At 38.1% G+C, this 22354-nt stretch overlaps 1 protein-coding gene across 6 annotated transcripts in view; it reads left to right on the top strand.

The window, feature by feature from the left end:
• The first annotated feature begins 19594 nt into the window (after nt 1-19594).
• CAMK2A (calcium/calmodulin dependent protein kinase II alpha) overlaps nt 19595-22354 on the top strand; it is a 169067-nt gene continuing 166307 nt past the window's right edge. For 3 of the 6 annotated variants that reach the window (XR_005556408.1, XM_039340881.1, XM_039340879.1), the window contains exon 1: nt 19595-19862. Coding sequence is in view for 5 of the 6 variants with exons in the window: in XM_039340881.1 (XP_039196815.1) it covers nt 19801-19862 (62 nt within the window). In the remaining variant the exon portion in view is untranslated. The remainder of the gene's footprint in view (nt 19863-22354) is intronic. The other 3 variants (XM_039340882.1, XM_039340880.1, XM_039340883.1) reach the window with 1 other exon arrangement.

Here is a 22354-nt window from a genome sequence, read left to right as displayed (position 1 = left end):
ACACACATGTCTAGTTTACTTGGCAACCTCATAAGACAAGGTTGCATTTTGTCTTCTGAGATGTTTTTTCTACTTCCCAGTCTACTCTTCAGCTAGGTGATTTTCTAGCGGACACCTTTCAAGTACCAACCAATTCAGTCTCTCCTTACCTTTACATGATCATCCACATCAGCCTAGAGAAGTGGGCACCTCCATTAAGTGGGCTTATAAGGCTGGACGATTACCCTTTGGCAATCCAGTGTGCATCTCCCTCCAGGTTGGATGGCAAGGGATCTAATCCGACACAACCAGATTGGGGACAGCTGGTGCAGACAATCCTAAACTAGCAGGACCCATGGTCTCACTTGGTATAAATCAACTTCCTTTAAAAGACCAGGAAGGCTGCCAAAGGAAAAAAAAAAGTGACAGTTTGTTCTTAGCCTTTTTCCTAACCTGATCTACCCTGAAACAGACAGCTTGCTGTTCATGCCAGATTGGTCACCAGTCCCCCAATCAATCCCGCAATGGGGAAATGAGTACATAGTTCCTTCTTGGAAAGTAGTAGCAATCAGATATTGTAGAATCTGGGGTTATTAAGGGAGATGACTCAAAAGAATTGTTGGCAGGGCAGAGAGAAATAGTTTATGACAGAAGATTCTCTAGACTTGTTAATGAGCTCTGGATTGCAAATCCAAATTTATTATAGAATTATCTTTATTTTAATTTGGCACAGATTTTCATTTTCATAGATTAATAAAACATGGCTAAGAGTTAACAATAGAGATAATGCAAAACTGTGATATAAACCTTAACCAGACGAGAATATAATAACATATAGCACCATAAACCAGGGAAGCATACACTCAGGGTATAATCTGACCAGTATTACAATAAACTCCAAAGCTTTCAGAATTATGCCCTTTAGCTTTTATTGAATTGATCCTCAAGTGCACTAAATCGAATTAAAGCCTTCAGTATTTTTAAGTCTCACTGATTTCACTATGGGAACACTTACCTAACTCCTCCAGACAAATTAGATCAGGGATGTCAAATTGCCAGCCCATGGGCCGGATGCCTCATGCCGAAACCACGCCCACCCCATTGCCAGCAATGGAGAAAAAGTTGTGATACGTCGTGACACATCACATGATGTTGCGAGTTTGATACCCCTGAATTAGACCCATTGCACTGTAAAAATCCAGCCAACCATTAGATCCTGATCATCCAGATTTTTGGAACCCAGTTCTAAAAGTCACATAGAAGTCAATGCAACACCAAAGTAAACTCAACTGATTTTCTTGTATTTTTAAAATAGCGGTTTTAAAAATATCCAGATAAACTATCTTATTCAAACAAGTTTGTCCATGTGGTTTTGAGGAGATTAAAACAACTGCCCATGTACTATTGTTCTGCAATTGTTACAGAGAGATAAGAAATTATCTTACTTCATATCTTTAAAAAAATATCTAGGACAGACTTTTGATATATAAACTTTCTATTTTCTGATTCTAAAGTTCTCATTACCAATATTGTGTCTAAATTCTGTATTACTGAAATTAAAACATACCTTCAAATCTGTAGCCTTCTTGTGCAATCTTTTATGATTTTATTTCTTTGTAATAGAGGTCATTGCTGCAATTATAATAATAACGACGAAGACAAAATATCCAAATAAAGGCAGTATAGTCTTAGTAAATTCATGGTAACCAATTCCTAAGATGTTTAGTTTTGTAAACCACTTGAAATATAAATAGAAATCAATTGCATAGCATTGTATTTTCCTTTCAAATGCATGCTTACAAAAATTAAACTTGCTAAACTAATGCATGGATACAACATAAATTTAAATTTATAAGATTCTTTTTCCTCTGATCCCTGCAGGATTGAACAATATTTATAATTAATAAAGAAGTAGAAGTATATAAACCTGCCCCCCCAAAAAAACATTATGTTTAAAACTGAGCTGCAAATTTAGATCTAAACAATTTGTAGTAGAAGATGCTGATGACTCCAAGGGGACCAGAATTTTAGACTGCCGCAATCAGAAACCTGGGACTGCTGAAAAACAGTTTAAAGGGAAAATAAATATTGTAATGTTGAATCATATTTGAATAATCTATCTCCCTAAATAAACAAGGACTTATGCAAGGTTGATTACAAGCCTGTGTACTCCAGCTTTTTGACAAATGCATAACTCTAAGAGAACATTTCAGTAAAATAGCATGCGATTGTGCACTCTTTTAGTAAGCATAAATTTATTTGAAAGGAAGTTGGACCAATGAGATTAAAGAAAAACAGCAGTTTAACGGCATGCGTGTACCATTGAGACTAAGCACCAGCTTGAGGCACAACATGACATATTACAGAAATGGGCTTACTTAATTCTGCAATGAATTGTAACTCATAACAGCAATAGCACCTAGACTGTGCCCATTCAGAACTGTCTGCCTTAATCATTTCTCAAACTATGAAAGTAAGGAAATGAAAACTAAAATTTGACAGTGGCTCATAATGGCTTATGTCCCTATTTTTTCAGTAAAATGATAAAAGTAAGTTTCCTGATATAGACGGACTCTGGAGGCATAGCAAAACCTGTGTATCTACCATTTAAAAGTATAGATGCAAGGGAAATGCAGAATTCAATTCTACTAAGCAGCATTAATTTCCTTAAAGTAGCAGGATCTGGGGGATAAAGGAGGTCCAAAAAGTTAAGACAGCAGTCGTGAGTGTAGAATTGAAGGTCCGCCTTGTTTCACAGGCATTGCATGCATGATGCACATAGAAAAAGGTTGGAACTTAATTGTGTACCTTAACATTTTTTATCCTTCATGCCCAGGTCTCCTGCCCCAAAGTAGCAAGTATGCTCATTAAGTCTTCCTCCAGAGTCCATTATCCCACTCAAGTATTTGAATGAATCTTCTTTTTGTTTTAATGTCTGCCCACATTTCTGATTCTCTATAGCCTTTTCCATCAAATTGTACTAGTACTCATACTTAAAAGGAGAATTCTAGCTTTCTCCTTCTTGTAAGAACTAAGTCAGACAAGCCTTTGGGGGCATTGTAATACCCAGGGTAGTGGCTCTCCTCAAAACTGCAGAAGACAAGGCTTTGTGCTTGCTTGATAATGCAAGATCCTGTCCTGCATGGCAGGAATGTTCCAGTGGTTATACATACTGTATGAAGATCTTTCTTCTTGTGAGTAATTTCACTGGCTGTGTAGCTGCCTGTAGGCACTTGATAACATTTGGAAAATGGGGGGAAGGCAAGGCAGGGATTAACCCAGTGTTTCTCAATCTTGACAATGCTGGCTGTGGAATTCTGGGAGTTGAAGTCCACATGCCTTAAAATTGTCAAGGTTGAGAAACACTGGATTAACCTATCCACTTCTGTGATGAACATGCCAAGTAATGGCCAAATCTACAGTAAATCTAGATGACTAGATATTCCAGGCTGACATCCCCTGTGATTGTGTAAGAATAACAGGAATATGCCCAATTAAGTTATCCAAGGCTTTGTATGGTCAATTTGAATCTCCTCCCTGGAAGTGATTTCCACTTCCACAAAAATCCTTCAACCTGACAAACGGATGTTATTACAATAGCTGCAAATCTACCTCTGAAATCTCTAGTCTGCCAGCCTATCCTAAGTTTAAGACTGCTGTTCTTTCCTAGGGCTGATTTCAGGAAAGCGTCTTCTAGCTATTGACTCCCAATTCCGAGTCCCTTCATCATCTGTGATATTGATTCTTGATTGATGGAAACCAGTGCTTTTTTCTAAAAAAAAAAAAAAAGGTGCCAGAACTCACAAACATCGTACAACCCACCTTGCCAAAGTTCCATCCAAAAAAGGTGCCGGAACGCCGTTCTGGGCGTTCTATGAGAAAAAAACCCTGATGGAAACCATGGTCCAGTACTATCACCAAAACCAATCTTAGGTTCAGCTCTTAATGTTTACTGAAGATTGACCTTTAGCTACTCAGCTACTGTAATTTATGCGAAAGCTTTCAATAAATATCCTCATTTGATAAAAGGAAGTAACAAGTAACAAGGGACAACATGATCCATCATCAAAAAACATGAAAGTGATGGCAGTTAGCACTTTTTCTCTCCTAGACTTCTGCAGAAGGCTCCCTCTACTTATGCTCAGACAAGCAGCAAGAATCTGCATTGCCTGCTCATATGGTGCAACAGATCATTTTGTTAATGGGAAGCCTGATCTGTTCCCCCTTTTCACAGCCCTGCTGGCATTGTGTGTGTGCTTTAGACAAGCCAGCTTTGTTCTAGCTTGTACCTTCTGTTCTCTTTGTCTACTGCTACAACTGCAGCTTCTAACTACTATGAAAATTGTTCATTCTGGTTGGTCATTCTGATGTGCAATAAGACACCAGGGTTTGAAAAGGAACTTCCTTGGATTTCTCATAAGAACATTGACGGATAGGCACTGCATTTAAGCAAAGTCCACTGCTTTCTATTGGGCTCTTCACAAGGTTCCTGAAATAGCTTTAAGACATTCCAGTTCACATTCTAAAGCCCTGGACTCTGATGTCTTCAGTTCATTGCCTCTTGGGTTTCTTTTCTTATAACAGCTTTCCTCCCTTCCAATTTATTTTATGTTCATTATACATCATTTTTTCCTTTGTGTAGAACAAAAGACACAGCTTGCTGCTTTCTTGTCTTTCTCACTGCTGATTTAAACAGCTCTCCACCCACCCAGAAGAAAACGTCACCAATGTGAAATTGGCTGCCTCCATTGCTAATCGCTCTACTCCTTCAAATGCCTCTGTTCCCAGTCACTGTGTGACAGCTGACTTCCATCCAAAATAATGGATGACGAAGCCCAACAGGTTTTACACCTTTTGAGGCTTCTGGCCTTGGACAGTATCAGAACAAGGGGAAAGCACTGTGGCTCTTTTGGATTGTTCAACTGTTAACCATCTTGAGCCTGCAAAAAAGTATGATGGCACAAATTGTACTGTGGCCTTCCATCTGTTCTGCAATGATAGTGGAGTTGGTGTAGGCTGTTTGTAATGGTATGTGGGAATGACCTTGGGGGAGAGGAGGAAGAACCACAAACTAGACCCCCATCATGCAAAAGACAGCCTACACAAGCAAAAGGGACATGGAAAGCATTTCAGAAGGGACCCAACCTAATTTTCTGGAGAGTAAAAGTAAAGGAGAGGAGAAATACTTTCGGACTTGCAAGATTCTGTTAATAGAATCCTATAACAAAAGACAGAGTTAGTATTTGGAGTTGCCTTTCTTGTCTGGATTGCTTATTGGATTATAGCTAACATTATATTTATTATGGGCCAAGACAAAGGATTTATGTTCTCTGAGCTTTGTTTTCCTTCCAATAGGAAAACAAGAATCACTTTCACTTTCATGTATTGTGGTAGATGCATTCAAGAATACCTCTCCAGTTTCTGATTAACAGTGACAAGTGCTAAAGAGGAGTGTGGATTGAGGTAGGAAGGAGTACACCAGCTCTCTGCTTGGTGAAATTCTTCCTCCATACTTGTCTCTCTATTTTCAGAAAGAGCATTAAACCTATGATGAAAAATAACCCAGGTAATTGGGAAGAAGGAGAATCATGCTCAAGATGAGATGTAACAATGAGTGAGATCCATCTTTGACTATTGCTCTAGTTCAGTGATGGCAAACCTATGGCACGCGTGCCAGAGGTGGCACGCAGAGCCCTCTCTGTGGGCATGCGTGCCGTTACCCCAGCTCCACCTCTCCTGCAGCCCCCTCCTCCTCAGCAGCCTCCCCAGAGGAGATTCGCCCCTGGGTGTGGCCCGTGCGGAGCAGTGCAGCCAAGAACATGCCAGCCGGGCAGCAGGGACCAGACTCCGTCATGCGCAGATGATGCTGTGGGGTGCGGGCAGAGGGCATAGCCACCATGGCACTGAAAGGCCACCAGGGTGAACTGGGGCAGACCATGGAGGCGGTAGGTGGCCCTGCAGGTGGGTGGGGCAGGGGATGGAGTGGGGGGCAGAGCAGGGGCAGGGCGGGTGGGGTGGAGTTGGAGCAGCGGCAGGCGGGGGGGTCGGTGGGTTTTGGGCACTCAGTGTCTAAAATGTTTGCCATCACTGCTCTAGATGAATGGCAAAGTTGGCAGTGAGTGACCAAGGAGTCTAGTTCTGACCTCTTGGCCAACAATATCTAGTGCTTTCAAAGCTGAAATGGAGGTGACAGAACAGCACCAGTCTCAACATAGTAAGGAAACCTAACAAAGAAATAATAAATGTTGCCACACAGTTCCACCTTTCCAGCAGATCATTTCTTCAGGGGCTTCCACCACAATTTCTCTGTTGCATCACATCCCAAATTGCTTTTTTTTAAGCCCCCTCCTCTAAAATCTTACAAATACCTACAAACAAAGAGGAAATCCACACAGTGGCTTCTCCGTTCAGTTCAGATGAAAGATCTTCTTTCTTCATGATTGCCAGAAACTTGTTTCTTTTTTTTCTTTTTCTTTCCTAGGTGTTGCTTTCTGTAAGTAAAAGTTGGATAGGAAGAATATTCACATTTTTGGACTTTGGTACTGGAGACCAGGTCTGAGAATACTGTGGATAGAAACAAAGAAACAAACAAACGGGACATTGAACAAATAAACCCAGAGTTTTCTAGTTTGAACACATTATGTGAAGACGTAGCTCTGTGGAGGAGGCTTTAATGCTAGAAAAAGTGGAAGGAAAGAAGCTAGGGCATAGAAAATCATTTCACGATATGTTATGGAATATATGTAAAAACTAAATATAAGGTATTTAGAAGATGGCTTTATGTTAAATTAGGAAAATTGTGTTCAAAACGTAACATTCCTACCCTTGCATAAATCAATGCACTAAGTAACATTCTTTGTGTATTATTTTGTGATTTTGATAAAGTCTCTGTACATTTATCTATTATTGACCTTGTTTCTGTCTGAGAATTCACAATGAAGGGAGCTGTTGGGTTCTTTTATGAATAATTTCAAAAGAACAAAATCCACCCACAAAACAGATTGGAATCACCAATTTTATGGATTTTTAATAGGAAACTGTTCCTATTAAAGAAAGTGGTTTAAAATGACCAAAAAACCCCAAGATCCCAATTATATACCATGTTGGTGTGAAACAAATACCACAGATATGAAGCACAATTTCCATGGATTATCATTTAATCAAACCTGGTATAGACCAAAACATAAAAATCTATGGGCATAGCGCTCATCAACAACCTTCACTTTTACTTATATAAAATTCATAAACTGATATTTAGTCTCCATCTCCTATTGAAAGCAATTTACAAAATACCATCATCAAAAACTGTAGCCAAAGTTATGAGATTGTCATTATGGAAAAAAATTAAATACTGGCTACAGATCATTGTGGATCCATGCTGCCTATCTGGACACATTTGAAATTTCTATGTTTTCTTGTTACAAAGTAGGAGGAGAAGTAATTTAAAATATTTATGGCAGACCATTTCTCCCCAGGTTCCCAGTAAAAAGTAATTATATAGGCTTCCCACTGGTTAGGTTGAACCTCCTGGCACACTCTAGGACAGTAGACTCAATCCCAAGTCATCATGAGAGCTACATGAGGACAAATTTATTAAATCAAGGCCTTTTCACATGCTAATTTTTTTCATGAATGGTCCCTCTTAATAGGATATGCAGAGCATGAGTCATTCCCCAGGGAAACCCCCAACAATCAATTAAGGAGGAATGCAAATACCTCTTCCTCATTTAATTACTGTATTTCACTGTTTTTTTATTCATGCTGCCTTATTCAGCTCCTTACAGCTGACTTGTTTCAGAAAAAAAACACAGCTGCTAAAGGAAATCAAAAGGTAAAGTGTCTGGGTGATGGGAGGCTAAAATATAAAACATCAAAAGACTCTCAAGTGGAGAGAGATTTTTTTTTCAATATCAGCATGGATATCGGTACTGCCACAAAACTTTTCCAAAGCCAGGTTTATTTGGACATATTGATATCATTTGAAAATCTTCCATGATAGTATTTTCTTCCAAGCTAAACTTGCAATCTTTAATCTTCATTATTTAAAGACAATCTCCTCTGTTTTATTCACTCTCACATTTCAGGCTGCTTCACTTTGCTGATTGTGATTAATGAAATTATTCTTCCCATCATCAGTCCTTCATTAGCTTCATTTTCTCTTGGTTTTGGTTCAAGCTGGGTGCACAGTTCCATCTTCCTTCCCTAATCCAAGAGGAAAATTTTCTGCCTTGAATTCTCAAGAAACGATGCCATCTATTCATCACACTGATTCTCTGTGACCTATTTTATTTTTGTTGATGAAAAACATTCAAAAGAATCTTCATTAAAATGAACCCCAGCCCAGGTAGAATGCAAATCTCCCTATCCCCTAGTAAGGGGGCTTTTATACTAAAACAAACAAAGAAACAAACCTTGCCTTAAAATTTCTCTCTACCAAGTTGATACTGCAGTAGCTCAAAACAGCCAACTCAGAAGTAAGGTTGCAAACTGGAGGGTTGATGAATAGATAATCACAGCTGTTTCTGACATTCTAATAGAAATATAGGTCACTCACTCCTGCTTTTATATTTTCAGAAAAATGAAAACTGAAGGGGAAAAAACCCTTCTGAACTGGATTTATTTTATATTTATGTCCCAATCTACTTTTTTCTAACGTCCCATTTCAATCTAATGGATTCTTATTTCCATAATTGACAGCCAATAAAGTCATTGACTCCACTGGCTAGAAACTAGGGATGATAGAGTATAATTTATTTGGAGGGTCCTAACATCTAAATGCGCCTTATGGTAGACTGTTATGGTAGACATAATTTTAATATTGTCTGAAATGTCAGTATATTATCCCCTTATGAAACCTCAATAATTGTAGTTAACTAAGGTTAGCAGCCCCTAACACAGAATGCTGTATTCTTAGCTTGAACACTTTCACAGAACTGAGAAGAAATACAATTTCAATTCATGGTACCTAGAAAACAAATGTGGAAATAAAATATTCCAAGCATTAAAACATTGCATGTATTCAGTTACTCTTGAAGACACAAATCTGTAATTTTATAAAGGACAATCTCTCCGATTCAATTAGCTTTCCATTGTGCTTCTACAGAGGTTCTCAGTCGCCAGTCCCATGCTGTTAGCAATGATATACTTTCAGAACAGAGGCAGCAGTGGTGGCGTAATGTATCATTCTGAGGGATTGCAATTATCTATCAAATTATAAACAGAAAAGGACACACAGGAATTGCAGTAAACACTTTCTCAAAGGGATTAACATTGTTTCCAAAGGTACCAACCATCAGCTGGCTTCCCGTTGCAATGTCCCGCTGCCATCTGGTGAAAGGGGATAATGGAGGAGCATTAGCTTAGTTTAGACAGAAGTTTTGTATTTCCTTTTACCCTAACAGGTATTCCTGCAGTAATAAGACAGACTCCCTATCAAGTATATTGAAAAAGAGACAATTCCAAGCTTGATTTAGCAATACTGCAGGGTTCTGATAGAATGTATCAGAAATTTAAAATAGTCATCCTAGCTTCACAGGTGAAGAACCATAAGACAAGAACCAGTGGGTTTGAAGCTTTACAGAGAGAACCAAAGTTGAATTAAGGCAGGATTTCCTGTCTGTGAGAACTACTAAACAACGGAGCAAAAAGATTGCACAGCTTTTTGTCCAGAATGATGTGTGGATTTCTGCCCTGGGCAAGGGACTAAAAGACCACTACGTTCCTTGCAACCTAAGATATATTGCCAATATATTGCGAACTGACAGCTGACTTCTCAGAATATCCACAAGTACTTCCAGCAATACTCATGGTTTGGGGGAAGGTCATAGTGACTCCTTCTCTGAGCAGGGCTGTAATGCCTTTCAACTCTTCATTGGCCAGGGTTTATATTCAGTGCCATGTCCACTTCTGGAAAGTACATTTTGAAAGACTGTCCACAAAATGGAAGATTCCAAATAAGGGCGGCCAGTCAGATGTCTGGAAAGAAGTCCATGATTTAAAGAGCTAATTATGTTTAGTCCAAGAAAAAGATTAAGAAGTATTACTAAAAGATTGGTGTTAATGGAATGGATTATTTTGAATTCCAGAGAGGGGGACTTAAAACAGCAGGTAGGAATGGCAGGACAATAAATCTCAATTAAACATTAGGGGGAAAAAATTCATAGCAATGAAAGCTGTTTGACAATGGATCAAACTGCTTAGACTGGACAAATTTAAGCTGAGACTGAACAGATGTAAGTGCATCTGGCATACTACATCCTGGATCAAAGAAATGGATTAAGAGGCCTCCAAAGTCCTTTTGAATTCCACAATTTAGAGAAATTAGTGTAATTGAGTTTTTTTAAAAAAATACTTCAATAGAAAATAAGTCCTTTTTTTTAAACAGACAAAATAATAATAATAAAAAAACCAAGAAAGCATCTATACATCCTATACAGCCCTACATCAGAAGGCTTCTTCTTTGTGTATCTGTCAGAAACCTTTGATTCAGCTAAAACACCATTATGGTTCATTATCCATTGTTCTAACTCAGGAGAGTAAATCTTCGGTTCACCCATTACTTGAAATTTCAAGACCTAAGTGAGTCCTTCTGCCATTTGCCCACAAATTGTTCTCAACATTATTCAGTGCCATTTAAACAAGCAACCTTTATTAGTCACTGTTGAGGTAGCCATGTAAGGGAGGCAGACAAATGGAATCTATTCTTTGTTTGACTACTAGCTGTTCAGATGCTATCTAGCCTTATTTTTTTTGTCAAAGGAGCTGTTGCTCATCAATTTCCCTATTCCACAGTCAATGAATCAGTGAATGCTCTGATTTTGAAACAGAGTCTTCCTTCAAAACCTGGGTAAAAGTGTTTGAATCTTTCAGGGAACTTGTTGAGATCACTGTAATAATGTGCTTCTCTAATCTGACCTGATTCATCCAGGATGCTTGTGGGTGGAGACAAATTGCACTGAGTGTTGAGGAACATTGAGAAACACTTTCCACGAGAGAGAGAGATTGCTGTGCTGAAATAGGAAGAAATGTAGCCTCGTACACACGAGCCCAAAATTAAATATTCTTTATAAATGAACAGTTGACGTTGAGGTCCAAACTTTGCCCAATAACTACAGCTCTTGCAAACTACAGTGTGAGTCAAACTACTAACTACAGTAGCCAAAAGTAATTATTAATATATACGTCACCTTCTAGTATACAGGGCTTTGTTAATAATCCAATTATTCTCAAATCTCTTTAACCATGGCACAAAGATGACCCAGGACTATTTTTAAATGACAGGTTATTGTGATTTTACCTTCAGCTCATCTCTGGCCCACAGCAGAAACTGCTTAAAGCATTTTTTAGCTGTTCTAGTTTTAAAGTTGTGTTTTCTGTCTTTTCCTATTTTCACAGCAGACATGATTTATGATGCTTCCTCAGTTAATAGTACAGTAGGGGCTGAGATCTGGCCGGCTTCTATAAGGCGCTTCAGAATCGCCACCCCCCCACTTGGGTCACCAGGCACTTTCCCCCATGGCCAATTCATTTGGCCCACAGGAAAGATCAGGCATCTGTCTTCTGTAAACGGATCTATCTTTGTACCTTCTCATACATCTTATACATTTGGTGCCAGGGCTAGTGCTCTTTCAAAGTACCTAGAACATCAATTTAAACTGGGAAACAGCCAGATACCATGAGTTGCTGATTCTGTCTCCAAGACTGCATTATTACAGGTTTTCTGCTACTTCTGTTGACAAGGATCTCTCTGTGTGTGGGGCAGCACTTTTTACTCTTTTTTTTTTCAATTTCTGGAAATGGGAGCGCCATTTGTCCTATTCCTGTATTCTTTGTATATTTCATCAACTGCTTCTGGATGCTGCAGGCAATATGGCCAGATTCTTTGTCACAATCAAGAGCAGACCTGGAACCAGAGATTCTGCTCATGAAAGATTTATTTATTGAACAGATTTATAGGGCTGCCCAACTCAGACTAGAGTGACATTAGGTGGCGTACAGCAAACAACAACCCCCCACCTCCATAATATCAATAAAAAGCTACCCAACATATAAAACATAAACTGACTGCAATAATTAAACAACTGAAAGGGGTCTCCATGCAAACTGGATCCAAACACCTAGAGAAAAAGCCAGGTCTTAATGGCTTTTTAAAAGTCAAGCAGAGGTGGCAATTGTAGCCTATTGGGGGTGGGTGGCTGGAGGGGATTGGTCCAGAGCACAGGGCAAAAGGCACACACTTCTGAGGTCCCATAAACTGGAAAGATTTAAAAGAGGAAATCTAGAGTGTGGCCTTCCTGGGGGAATGAGTGGGGAGGGAGGTTAATCTTGGGCAAAGTCAATGCTACAATGAAATCATGTAGAAATCCACAATCTGTAAAACTTTGTAAATGGGAATGTAATGTAATATAACATCTGAATCTCTGCTCTAAGAGTTTAAGATAGTGTTTCTCTCTGCCTTGGCAACTTTCAGATGTGTGGACTTCAATTCCCAGAATTCCCTAGCCAGATGCATCTTAAAGTTGCCAAGGCTGAGAAACGTTGGTTTAAGAAAATAGTTTGCATGATTGTGCATTGAACTTTGGGCTTCATCTCATCTTATTTCTGAACTTGTCCTTTGGATTTTCTGCCTAATAGTTAGCTTAGATAGTTGCCTTGCCTGTTGGGCCACAAGGACTGTACTATCTTTTCTCAGATACAATGGGATAGACTTTTTCAGAAGGATTTTTTACTTCACCGTCCTAGCTTGTGGAAGAGACTGAAACTACTTATCTATAGCCTGTGACAGATTTATAGTCTGGTAATTTACTCTTTGGCTGACAGCCAGCCATGCTGGCACAGAAAAAAAAAGCTCATTACCAGCTGCACCATTCACAGCAAACTGCAGAGTAAGTATCTGCAAATCACAGAATAAGTACAAGCAATTACACATACAAACTCCTGTCCATGCAGATCACCACAGAATGACAGTTGAAAATATTCTAATATGTCACAGGTACAGAAGAAAAATGCATCACTCATTAATCCCTCCTTCTCTTGCTCAATCTTGCCAAAAAAGAAAAGGAAGGAAGGAAGGGGAAGGAAGATCAAACTTGTATGGGGGAAAAATGGGAGAATTAGAAATGGAAGATGGCATTGTTTGGAATTCTTTTCAAATTCCAGGAATGAATCAGGATGATTTCCTAATAAATACTAGATCAAGAGCAACCTTCGTAGGTACCACTTGGTTGCTTGGTGATTGGTATGGATATCATGTTTTCTCCAAATGAAACTGCTCTTACTGTATGTATACATTAAATAGATGAAGAGAAAATTTGCTTCTTGGTATGTTCCCTGACATAGCCCTTCTAGCAGCTTGCTTCTTAGTGTCCTTTTTTTTTTTTAAAGTATAAAGGGTGTTGAACAGTGATACTTCATTTATGATCTGCTGCTGGGCCTCCCATAAACATTCACAATGACATTTCTTTTTGTGTTTTTATAATCTAGTTTACCTGTAACAAGCTTGCTCACTTGCCATTGAAAGCCACTTGTAGAACAATCACAAGATAGAACCATAGTCTTCATAGTTGGGTTCTAATCTTTTTCAAACTAATTGGCTATTATATACCAGAAACAGGATGCTGACTACATCAAATTGATCTGATTGATCACATTAATCTAGCCTTATAATATGATTTTTGATTATGGAAAGGATGTTATGCAGGGAAAGCTTTAGGTCTTAGTGGAACTACAGATTTAATAAGGAAAAATAGAGCAAATAAAAGATGCAAGTAAACAAAAAGAGAAAGTAGGAAAAAACCCTAAGAAAGTGACTTTTCACCTTATCATGACAAGTATAAATAATTACACTATCTTTTCACCTCTTCACCTCTATAAAACTCTTCATCACATAACTCAACTCTTAATTATAGACAAATCCAGTAAATAACATCTCTTTCAGTCCAGATATTAGCAAAGTCCAAACCGAGCCCTAAAATAACAACTCATCATTCCATCTGTTAACTGTAAGCAAATCCAGATTTAAAAGGCATAAAGTGGTCCCAGTACCCTAGTATAAACAAAAGCCTGAAATATAACTTGACAAAGAGGGAAAATATCTCCTTCAGAGAGAGCAAGCTCACAAAGAAACTTTATTTTAAGGGAAAAGACAATTAGGTACTAAATCAATTTAGATATTGTCAAATTAGGATATATAAAGTGACTGCAAGGAAAATAGCTTATTAACCGTAAGCAAATCCAATACAAAACATTTTTACAGTTCAGATGTCAACAAGTACAAAAAGAACCATCCAAAATAACACATTCCATTTTAATCCCGATTGAATGAACCAGTTTTGCGTTCTTTCCTTTTAAGTAAAACAATCTTCTCTTTAATTCATTCAGATAATTGTTGATCTTTGTCACAAATTTCCTACAAACTTTAAAACTTTATATATCCAGCAAGAAGAAATTATTCCAATTATTCTTTGGGATTGGCATTCTTATTTCCTTAATTCGTAAAACATCATCTGATTTTTTTGTATGTTAATGACAAATTCACATTCTCAGATAGATTTTGTTGCAAATTCTTTTCTATAACAACTTTATCTGGGAATAGACTGTTCCTAAGAAGAGTCAACACAGCTGACATCAATGATTCAAGAACCCAATGCTATTCCTCAAAAATGTGTCTGAATGCAATTATAAGTTATCTTGTTATGTCTCCAATATTAAAAAATATTTTTCTTCCCAATAAAATATATTTATTCTTTATAATTAATTTTAAAGTCTGAATGCTCTAAATCAAATATCCAATTGTTTACAGAGCCCTTAATCTGTTTAAAACTTTCTACAGCCTATAGCCAAAACCTTGTCTTTCTTTTTGCTGCTTATTTTGAATTCTTAGAACCTTAAAGAAAGTTTCATTTTCTTATATTAAGGACTGGTGTTCTAGTTTTGACATTTTGAAGGTGTCTCTCTCTTAAAAGTAGCCAGAGGCAATTTCCAAAAGTGATTAGCAAAGGAAGTACATATGAAGTCCTTTGAAGGCTCCAATTGCAGCTGGCGCAAGTATGGCAAATTCCTTCAGCTATGTGGTCTCCCACCCTCCAATGACCACTGCCTTGCAGTCTCCTTGTGAGAAACAAGTACTGAATATGGAGTACAGCCTGGGCAATCTCACATCCTTTCTTTGTCCAGAGAATATCGAAGGAACTGATCTGCTTGTCAGTTCCCTGTTCTTAGCTACAATTTTGAGCCCATCTTTCCAGAGTTATCATCAGTCCACCATTCTTCACAAAGTCATTATTTATAAGTTTCATGTTTATCAATGTAGCCATAACAGGTAGAATCTTGTTTTGAAAATATTGATGTTCACAATATTGATATTGGTACCTGTTAGATGCAATATTTAAAATATATGATAAAGCGCTTTTTGGCACTGCAACATTACATTTCTTGCTCTTCTGGGCATGAACCAACTAGAAACAAAATCAGCTTAAGGCATCCCATTCCAAATTTTAACACTTTCCTCTGCTTTGATGAATCTTGACTCGTAAATTCCTCTGTTCTTTATTCCTCCCATTTCAGGGAAAAGCACCACCTATTGCTTTCTATTCATGAGTGGATCTTTGAGAACATGCAGTTCCCAACGATAGACAATTTGATTGAACTCTTAGATTTTTCTACCACCCCTCTTTTATTTGATGTTTTTCCTTCTGGTACCAGTGGATAGGAAGGAAAGATTCAGTTTTTACACTTATTTTGTCTAAAGGGGGAAAGTACTAGAAGGACTACCAATTTCACTTGATTTTTAAAGGCTTCTATTTCATTGTTGCATTGTGTCAGACCCCCAAACCCCTCATCTATTCTTTTATTCTTTGGGGGGCCTGCCATTCTGTTGGGGGAGGGGGTGCATGGGGGAATATGTTGCTAACTTTCGCTTTCCTCTTTCTTTGTCTACGAAAAATTCACCTGGTGTTCCATTGCAGCTTGATGAAACCAAAAGTCATCTCCATTCTCAGGCCCCCTGCTCTGCTGTTACCTACACCCATTATGGTTGAGGGTGAACAACATTTTGCAAGTAAAGACATTTTGGACTCTAGAACCCATCATGGAGTGACTCAATATCTAGTTTCGTAGAAAAATCTCCCTGCCTCCCAGAATGAATGGGTGTACAAGAAGCATGTTAGAACCCCTAGATTGCCTCAACATTTTCACTCCTTATATCCTGATAAACCTAAATTATTTGTTTGCTGTTTTTCCCTTCCCTCTTTTGTCTTTCAGGTACACTCCCTGTTTTTAGGGGGGCCAGATGTCAGACCCCAAAACCCCTCACCTATTCTCTTTTGTCTTCTATTCTTTTTTTTTTAAAAAAAAATTTATTGAAAATTTTTAAAGTTTTACAATAAAATACACCCCCTCTCCCACCCCCCATCACCCTCCCCCCTCCTTCCCAGAGCTGAATACAGGGTTAAAAACAACAAAAAACATACAACTTAAATGAACATCAAACAATTATACATACATCCAAAAAACAAAATTTTAAATACTTTAACTCCAGTACATAAAAGCAGAGATTCTAACCATTACCCTCAAACATAGATTATTCAAAAGCTAAGTAATACTTTCTAATCTCATATTTATTCTGTATAAAATTCACCCATCTTTTCCACACCAAAATATATTTCTCTTGCGATTGATCTTTCAGATAAGCCGAAATTTTTGCCATTTCAGATAAATAAGAAACTTTAAGAATCCATTCTTCTAAAGTAGGCAAAGAATCCTTCTTCCAATATTGCCCAATCAGCAACCTTGCCGCTGTAATTAAATTCAACATTAGAATAATTTCTTTATCATCACAATCAACAATAATACCTAACAAAAACAATTGTGGTGTAAATTTTATCCTTCTATTAAAAATCTTCTGAATGTTCCACCAAATCTTAATCCAAAAAGCCTTTATATTTCTACATGACCACCAAATATGACAGTACGTTGCATCCAAACAACCACATCTCCAACATTTAGGCTGCACATTTGGATACATACGAGACATCTTTTGTGGATCAAGGTGCCACCTATAAAACATTTTATAAAAATTTTCTCGTAGATTTTTGTCTTCTATTCTTTTGGGGCCTGCTATTCTGTTGGGGGAGGGGGTACATGGGGGAATATGTTGATAACTTTTGCTTTCCTCTTTCTTTATCTGGCCTCCTCCCTCTGAGTATGGAATGCATCTCCTTATCTAGGAGACAGTTGCAAGGAAAGCTGGAGAAGACCTTGAGATGCGGGCCTACTGTACCAGTCAGCTGGCCATCAAGCCACCTGTGGATTGGCGGAAGTTCACAGCTGAATTTGTACAATGATGGGATCCCCTCCCCGTCACAGTCTTTCACCATGGAAGAAGTGACCAGTAACCACAGGGAAGGGGGTTGTTCCTGCCACATAGACATAGTAGCAAATTGGCACAACAGCATTTGCCACAATGAAGTGAAATGTTGGTGAATCAGCATGGTGTGCACCACCAAAAGTATCAAATGCCACTTTTTACGTACACCAGGAAAAGACAGAAGGAAGTGGCCTTCCCAGTGGGTTGGGAATGGACAACCAAATATGTCTTTATTATTGCTAAATAATCATTAGCTATTATTTTTCTTCAACACTGGATAACAAATATACGGCCCAAATTATTCATTGAGTCAAAGATACGATGTTACCTTCATTCTATGAGTAAGATTTCTACAGACAAAGATTGTGCATGGAGAGTTACAGTGAAATATGTTTTTCTTTATTGAAATTGTTATGTGAAATATCTCACATACTATATTTGCATCCATATATGCATAAGAAGGTCTTATATGTACAATTTATCTTGTTGTAATTGCATTTTTATATTTTTCCTTGTTTTTTTCAGCATCTTTCTTCATTTTACTTCATTAAATAAAACAACGAGCATGTGTTTGTGGTATATTCATTATAGGAATAGCACTTAGACTTGAATATATCGCTCCACAGAGCTTTACCGCACACTCTGAGCAGTTTTCAGAGTCAATATATTGCCCCCACTAATCTGGGTCCTCATTTTACCGACTTTGGAAGGATGGAAGGCTGAGGCAACTGTGAGCTGGTCAGGACCAAACTACCTGCAGTTGGTAGAGTCAGTCTGCAGTACTGCATTCTAACTACTGTGTCACCTTGGCTCATACCTCTCCCAAACTTTCTATGTTTGCATCATGTCCATGGACTGACAACACTTTTTGTTCTCGCAATTTCTCTCTTTCTTTGAGGTCCTCATCAAGTCTGTCCAGCCACAACATTCTGATCTTTGCCTTCCTCTGTCCCACTGAGTCTTCCTTCCTATATTTAGTTGTGATTCAGTCCTCATTCAGTCTCTCCATATAACCAAACCACTTTAATGTACATCATAATAGAAGAAATAGGAGTACTTGTATGCAATTAAAAGAAATGAAATAGTCTCAGATTTAGTTTCTTTTTATGTATTTTCATAATTATGGTGGAAGAACAACAATTACCCTAATGAGAACATTTAAAAAATGTAAAAACAAAGAATAAGGACTGTATGCATTTTCCATCCAACATGGCTGAGTTCTCTTCATTCTTAGAAAAATGACGAATACATGAACATGAATAATAATTTTTCACTATACAGCATTATTAAAAGCAACCTTAATCTGTGAATAGTTTCTATCGTCCCATTCTGAACTGTTTAGGGGCAAGATTTTAAGATTAATGTCACACTATCAATGTGTTGCATAGTATTCAGGATCCTTAACCAAGCCATAATCCACAATCACTCCCACTTAGAGACTGATGTCTGCTAGGCACTATGTCTTTCCATCTGAGTTCTTTTCCATAATAGCAGCTGCATATAGCTAACAAGTGCATCATGAACTCTTTCTCATGGAGCAATTCAAAAACAAAACAAGTGCCAAAACAGAAAGTGCAAGAAATCTGGGCCAGATACTCCATTGGGAATAAAGCTCAGTAGCTGTGTTCCAGAAGATTTTTCAGAGTCTAGATCAACTTTAGTTTTAGCTGCTCCCCCTATTGAAATTTGAGAAACACTGATACTTTCTGCTGTATTTCATTTATTCCCAAAGCACAGAATCACTAGAAGACCTTTAAAAGAATTTACTTCTAATTACCCTGAGTTATACCAAAAGGAAGCTGCAGAAGTAGCCCTTATCCCATCTTTCCTAAGAAGCTGTGACTGAAGGTAGCATCATGTTTCCTTAAATCTTAGAACTATTGCAGTTGCCAGGCAACCCAGCAACACCTGTCTTTCTGGAGTAAAAGATGCAGTTACCAGGGCAACAACATCCTGTCTTTCTGAATACCATCTTGTAATGTGGAAGCTGCAGTTTCCATAGTAATCTTTTTGACCTAATTAATTCTTATTTGTGTGAACTAATTGTATTTTAATATTGACTTTTGTTGGCTCGCTGTTTCCAAAAGCCTTTTCCTTCAATCTACCTCTTGTCCAGCTCAAGATGCAGCTTCCCCACTCACAGACTCAGGGCGTAAGAGAGCTGCAGAAGCGGCAAGCAAAGCAGGTGTTTGGGAAGTAGTTACCCGGGCAACAGAACCAGGGCGTTCCGGAGGTGGTTGCTATGGAGAACTGGATGCTGACGAAGGCTTGGGAGACTGAGAAGACAAATTGCCCTCATCATTATCTCCAGGCTTGTCAATCATACATATTCACTTATTTACCTCCGAGAGGCAAACAGCACTAGAAGCAAAGAGCAAAAGGAGAACGCGTGTGCTCAAGGCAGAAACGGTGCCCAGTGTTAAACTTCACGCCAGGAGAGACAGTCACCACCCAGGATGGCAACCATCACCTGCAACCGGTTTACAGAAGAATATCAGCTCTTTGAAGAGCTGGGGAAGTAAGTTTGAGAGAGATCTGGAAGGGGGGTAAACAACAACAACTGTGTTTAATCTAATAGGAAATGTTGGGTTGTGCAGAAATGGGGGTGGTTAGAAACCTTGATCAGAATAAGTGCAGCTTATCTCAAGGCAAAGACAAGGCAATGGAGTGAACAACAATCACAAACTCATAGGAAAGCAGGGAAATGCACGCACTAAAGAGAGCAGAAAGAGTGCACTAGGAGTGGGAAAAAAAATCAGGGAGCTAGCAAACATTACCAGCCTGCTGTTAAAATTAAGACAGTAGAAATAAGCATGGGAAGGTTACAACTGCTTGCTGACACTGTTCACTTATTGGAAATAGGGACATAATGCTTGTTGGTCATAGCCGGTAGTTCTGAGCTGTCCCAGTCAGAGAGGACAAGAGATCTATGTTCCTGTAAAACAATTCTGTCGTGTTGTGAATTTGGGAGAAGTTTATGCTTCATTGATCTAACAAGAGCAACTTCTCAAGGATGACACTCTCTTCCCTGGAATGGCAAACACCCGTCCCATTGCTTATTTTTCTAAAACCCTATTTCTTGTGAGATAATGATACAGCTGCCTTGAAATACCTGGGTAAAAGCACCCCAAGTCAGTGCAAGAGAGCATGTTATTTGGGTGCTGCAACACTGCAACAAACAGATGGGTCTATGTTTAATTTTGCGTATTTCTAGCCATGTTTTTGCATGCACAATTACACAAGCTTCTGTTTTACTGTTAGTTTGCACATGTTTGTCAAGCATATATTTGTGTGCATAAGAATACATGTGAGTTTGTATTACAATATTGTTTACTCTCAGGGAAGCAAGTACAAAGTCACTTTATTTAATTAAATTTCTGGAAAACCAATCAAGAGCTATGTATAGCTTCAGGGAGAGTGTTTGGGATTATATGTATTTCATTCTTCATAATGCAGCTTTATAATGCTGAAGGACATAATTCTTTATGTTCTATTTTCAATATTGGCAGGATTTTTAACCCTGTAAATGATGCCTGAATGTTTGTGTACTTTTTTTGGAATCATGTATGTATTCTCTGGTGTATTTGCTATCTTCACTGTGCATCTATAAATGTTTTCCTTTGTTTCAACTTCTCTGTTGTATGTTTTCATTTTTTTTATATTTGCAAAATGTTATGTAAATATGCATTTTGATTTGAATATGTGAATACATCTGTTTACTGGCATTACTGTTTCTCTAAGAAGACACATTGCTACTTTGCATCCTAATCCGCATTTGTGGGGAAGTACTTAGGCATATGCAATTATACAAGGAACCAAACTGGAAAAGAAATATTTAGGACAAAAATGCATCATAAAGAGGCGAGGACTTTAATTCCTTTATTAGCACATGTCAATGTAAATAAAGGGCAGAGATAAAGTGTGCCAAATTCAATAAAAGTCAACTTTGTAAAAGTTGAGACAACCAAATGGTTGACATGTTACTGGGTTACATGTTTCTCCAAATCTTATATTTATATTCACATACATTTTGGTGATTAAATCATGCAGGGGTGACTGGTAGATGAGTCAACAAGCTGGTCTCTGCAATAAATGGAGGCATATGTTTCATTCCAATCCTTAACAGGCACTATTAAGCATTTTTTCTTTAATAAGTCAAGCTTAGTTTGTCGGGTGATTTTCTAAAATGTGGACTAACTCTTCTAAAGAATATCACTTGCAAGGGTAATTTGGACAGGAACTCTGCACAATGTACAGAAGAGTATGTGCGAGAGAGCAATATTTCAATGGCGCATGGCTCAGGAAGAAAAAAGTGGGCAGCATTTTGAGTTCTGCAATAGTGATTCAAAAAGTCACTGTTCTTTGGTGGCCATCAAAGTGTTGATATCATTTGTGTTTTGTTTTCTCTCTCTTTTTGTTTGGATCCTAATTCACTCTCTATTAATTCACTCAGGAATACATATGGACAACAGGGTGTGGTGTAGCTTCCATTTTTCTCTTTCTTTACTCTAGCACAGGTGGGGCTTAGAGAAGCAAAAGAGGAATGTTATTGCCATGGAAGAACCATGGTTGGATGTTTTCATGGCAATGAAATGTTGCTGGTTATGATGTGTGTGTGTGTGTGGGGAGAAAAGATATAAGTTGCATGAGGAAGACTCTATCTTTGCAGATGTGCACCTAAGCCCTGTGCATCTATTGCCCTGAATATCTCATTGTCGTTTGGTCTTGTTAATGTCATCTAGCTATTGGTTCACATATTATTCAATCTTATTGCAAATACCCAAATCCTTAGCAAGAAGGGCCAAACCAATAGAGTTTTATAGAGGGGATCCACTTAGCTAGAGACAAGCTTGTGGAATTGTCCTGTGAAATCCATATCTTCAAGTTGAGATATTTAAAGATGATAACATATGTAGGGCATTGCTGGAGATTGTCTTCCATAAAATGCAAAGAATTATGCATTTACAACTTGAATATACATCCATATGCATCTATATTGGTTACCTATGT

Source organism: Crotalus tigris, unplaced genomic scaffold (genome assembly GCF_016545835.1).
Source record: "Crotalus tigris isolate CLP2741 ecotype Arizona unplaced genomic scaffold, ASM1654583v1 scf7180000017754.2947050, whole genome shotgun sequence".
Lineage (NCBI taxonomy): Eukaryota > Metazoa > Chordata > Lepidosauria > Squamata > Viperidae > Crotalus > Crotalus tigris.
The sequence above is the reverse complement of the archived record's forward strand: the minus strand, read 5'-3'. Positions and strand labels throughout refer to the sequence as shown.